This window comes from Thamnophis sirtalis, unplaced genomic scaffold (genome assembly GCF_051295495.1).
Source record: "Thamnophis sirtalis isolate CommonGarterSnake01/CBP01778 unplaced genomic scaffold, rThaSir2_p1.2 scaffold_2, whole genome shotgun sequence".
In the NCBI taxonomy this organism is placed as follows: Eukaryota; Metazoa; Chordata; class Lepidosauria; order Squamata; family Natricidae; genus Thamnophis; species Thamnophis sirtalis.
In genome coordinates, this window is record NW_028261382.1 from 105,780,849 (window position 1) to 105,785,379 (window position 4,531).

At 38.1% G+C, this 4,531-nt stretch overlaps 1 protein-coding gene across 1 annotated transcript; it reads left to right on the top strand.

The window, feature by feature from the left end:
- Window positions 1-462: 462 nt before the first annotated feature.
- LOC148049085 (mas-related G protein-coupled receptor member H-like) lies at window positions 463-1,383 on the top strand. The gene has a single exon (XM_087703548.1). It carries the CDS (start codon window positions 463-465, stop codon window positions 1,381-1,383), a length of 921 nt encoding a protein of 306 aa, XP_087559674.1.
- The last annotated feature ends 3,148 nt before the right edge of the window (window positions 1,384-4,531 follow it).

The following is a 4,531-nucleotide window of genomic DNA, read 5'->3' on the forward strand; positions in this document are numbered from 1 at the left end:
AGGACAGGGGTCGGCAAACTTAAATACTCAAAGAGCCATTTGGACCCGTTTCCTACAGAAAAGAAAACACCGGGAATGGCAAAGGTCCTAACCAGAAGCCCCTTGTTCAATTCTGGAGCTGACCGGAAGTTCTGTTCCCTCACCATAGAGTCTCCTCCTAGTGTGACATACTTTTTCCTCTACCTGACATAACCGAAAGCCCTATCAATTGTGGAGACAACTAGAAAACCCTCCCCTTGCCATAGAGTCTTCCCCTGGTGCACTGAAGTTCCTCTCAAAATTGTGGCGCCAACCAGTGTCGGAGACGCAGCAGAGGGAAGAAAGAGCCACATGTGGCTCTGGAGCCGCAGATTGTTGTCTCCTGGTTTATGAGACAGGAGTGACTGAATCCACTCTTCTTTCTTTTCTTCCAGTAGGACCTTCCAGTCAAAAGGATTGTCAGAGATTTACAAAAGCTGAATAATGAATTCCAGCCTGGGAGAGTTGAATGCTACAAAGGACTATTCTGAAAATAACAATACCAATGACTTATATGTGCATGCAGAAGGGAGCACCCATACTGTTTTAGGACAGATTGTATGGATAAGCATTTCTTTAATTACCTGTTGTATTGGACTGGTGGGCAATGCCTACATCATCTGGCTACTTGGCTTCCAGATTAAGAGGAATTGTTTCACTACATTCATCCTTAACTTGGCTGTTTCAGACTTTGGGTACCTGGCATCTATGTTTATATATAGTATTACTTCATTTACCCGTTTTAAAAAAGGGGACATTTTTGATCACTTCCTTTTCTCTTTCATCCGAGTGATGTACATCAGTGCAAACTTTCTTCTGACAGCCATCAGCATCGACCGGTGTGTTTGTGTCCTCTTCCCAATCTGGCATCACTGTTCCCGGCCAAAAGATTTGTCTTCTGCTATCTGCACGTTCCTCTGGATGTCTTCTTTCCTCCTGAGTGCAATGATGAGTGTTATGGAAATCTTTCTAAAGTACGAAGTGGACGTTCTCCCTTTTCTTCTGACCGCTATAGTTTGCCTTCCATTGATCACAATCTCTACTGTGATCCTTTTCACCAAAGTGTGTTTTAAACCTAAACAGAAAAAGAAGGGTCGGCTTTTACTGATGATTTTAATTGCTCTTCTCTGTTTCCTCATCCTTGACTTTCCACTATGTGTCTTTGCAATGATTATGGGGTTTTCAAGTACCAATTTTGACAATCAACTGGCATACCGGTTGATGTGTGTCATGCTGTTTTCCTGCCTAAATAGCAGCATTAACCCAGTGATCTATTTTCTACTTGGGAGAAAGAAAGGAGCTCAGTCCAAGGAGAGCATGAAGACCCTTTTGCAAAAGGTCTTCAAAGAAGGTGAAGTTGCTTGAGGGAAATAGAAGAGCTCAAACCCACTTGCAAGACCTCTGTGTTTCTTTCGGAGTAGCAATGAATAACTTACATTTGAGGCTGTAAGCTTAGAGGTGGGACCAAATCTCTTTCAACATATTGGCTCTTTCATCTGAATAGACTGACAGAGAATTGTAAGAGATGTCTACATCAGTCAATAACTAATGCTGTGCAGGACATAAACTGCACCACATTTGTAAACTACTCAGCTTATTTTGCTTCCTAGAAATAAGATTTTTACAAATACAGGGGAAGCACCAACCTTCCAGATGTTACCCAAAGTCAGTTAATTCATGAGATGAAGCAACAATAAGAAAAAATTAGAATAAAGGAAGTATCACAATAAAGTCAAGTCACACAATTTTGAGGGTTTTTTCCAGTAAGTGTAGACATTTTGTTACCTTGCTAGGTAACATCATCAGTGCTAGACAGGAGTGGGATTTTGGATCTTTTTCGGATTTTCCCTTTTCTACATAAACTGCAAGTAGCAATACAGTTCAGTCCTTAGAATAAAGTATAAAGCTTGAGGTAGATTTGTTATTTAATACCATTTTTATTATTTTTCTGTAATCTATGAATTCCACCTTCAGCTGCAGATGTAAAAATTTAAGCAACCTTATGCTTATCAGCAAAAATATGTAGTTCATCATCAATATTGATGTAAACATTTTTCATTGTCTTTAAACATCTAAGTTATCTAAACAACAGAGTGTTAATAATTGTCAGTTCTACTGTATAAAAACCACTATAATCAAGTAATATGCAGGCACCTCAAGGAGATATTATCTAAACCACCACAATAAAGTATCACAATAAAGTCAAGTTACACACAAAAAAAATTGGTTTCCCAGTATATGTAACAACTTTTTAGGAATTAGCTTTAAGCTGGAATCACAAAATAGTCCACCCTCTGGTTCACTAGCACAACATCCCGATTGTGATGCTGGAAAAACTTTGATATGTTTTTTTTACCCCTTTTCACAAACAACTAGACACCTATTAGTAAAGTTGAAAATGCAAAAACTCAACATGTTTCAAAGCTCAATGTATCTCAATATCTCCACTTTGCAAAATGAATTTCAATCTCAAAACAAAAATCCCCAAGCAAAAATCCAGATCCCACTTTATGTGATGTTCCTCTGTTCACTACGCCCCCTGTTGGTGACTACCTGCATCTTCCACCACTCTCGAGAGCCACCTACAGGAAAGAGAGTGAAGTTCCATGTTGGAAGAAGTCAACTGAGTTTCAACACTGTGCCTGTCCCAATTAGGAGAGGATTTTATGAGGTCCAAATTCTTCAAGTCCTCAGATACATTATTCAGAATCTGAGAACTAACACCGGTTGGTTAAGAAGAGTCCACCCATACAAGGTATCCTGTCACAGCGTTTGCAGCGTGACTACTATTAGGAGACAACCCAGGAGCAAAACAGAGCCTTATATATTTAACAGTGGTTTATATACAACATAGAGAATTATATGTGGTACAAATACCTGACAAGTAATCAATCTTCTTCTTAACTCTAAGGAGAATTTAGCAATGGATACCAGACACAAGGATAGAGATATAAGAGGAGAGAGAGATACAGCCCTCTCATGCCCTCCTTTATATAGACAGCGTCTTAAAGTGGCAATAACCCAGCTTTTTACAGCAGCAATACTTCTGCTAACTCATCCTCATTTCATCAGCTTAGGTTAGAGCCTTACATTGGCTGATCAGCTTTATTATTTTTTTATAAATTTTTATTTTAAACACATAACCACATCAACAGAAACAAACACATGACTTAAAAACAACATAGGAACAATAAGTTCCATCGTATATCATACAGCAGTTCCGAATCGGTTTCTTTGCAGTTAGTGTTTTCCCTTTTATACATTTCTATTTTGTGTCCATAATCTCCTTATTCGTTATCCATTTTTATGTACAATTCTTTATTTATTTATACTTAGCTACTTATGATCAAGTATTATTTACCTATATTGTGCTTTGTATTTTTACTGTCATTTATTCTCTTACATACAGTTATAGGTATACATTCACATAGTTATTCTTTTTCTTTGCCATTCTTATATTATTATTATTCCATTTAAAAGGTTATAAGGTATAGTTTGGATTGCTTTGTTTCATTACCCTGACACAGCCTTGCTTACAATGTCCCAAATTTGTCATACATTGAAGTAGCAGATAATAGGAAGCAGATCTCCTGCAGAAAGAAATATTTCTGTTCTGGGATGGGTTAAGCAGATCTTGTTAAAAGTCTCAGACAATGATATTATGTTCTTTATCTTGCACAATCAATGTGAGCATCAAGTGACAAGGCAATCTGGTTCTTGTTTTTGCAAGATAATCACCAACTGTAGAATCAGGAGACTGTTCAAGAGCCTTGGCTGTCAAGCTCAGTTCTGAAGAACTGAAGACGCTTCAGGGATAAGAAGGAAAATGTTTTCAAACAAACAAAGTCCAGTTGTCCCTTGACCTTTCAGGAATAGCCAGAAAACCATCTACCATGGAGAGAGGTTAAGCTTCATTATCCCCATCCTCATTTTTAAGAGGTGAAATAAGCCTTAACGAAAATATAGTATCAATGGAAAAGAACAGGCTGCACACTTGAATGATTGTGATCAGCTGGGTCTCTTCCACAGTGGCCAAAGTCCCATTTATCAGCTGAGAAATCCAACTGTCCGGGAAGTTTTCCTCTTTCATCTTCTTATGTCAATCAGCAAGTAGTCTACTTAATCAGAGCATCTTAAAAGAAATATAATGTGGAAAAAAGCTTCCCCTGTTCCCAAAAAGCTTTGTTTCAAAGGAGAAACTAAATTTGTTCAAAATTTAACTCTGTCTGTTAGCTTTTGGTCCCCTTGTCCTAGTAGGCTCAAATCAACTCTCTCTCTTCTACACTGACTGTTGGTGATTATCTTACAGAAGAACCACATCTTGTATCACATGGTGCTGGATTATGCTGAGATAAGGTACAAAGTATGTATGAATCTTTTACAGTTTCTTTCTCATGCCAGAAGCAAAAGCTTCTTCAGGTTTTCTTCAGGAGGTCGATCCTCATCTGCTATTCTGAACCCTGTTCATTTAATAAAAACACCTCTGAAGATTTCTGCTTTGACTCCACTTCCA

What these genes read in the sequence shown, in the direction of transcription:
- LOC148049085 (XM_087703548.1), top strand. Translation starts at nt 463, where the DNA reads ATGAATTCCAGCCTGGGAGAGTTGAATGCTACAAAGGACTATTCTGAA.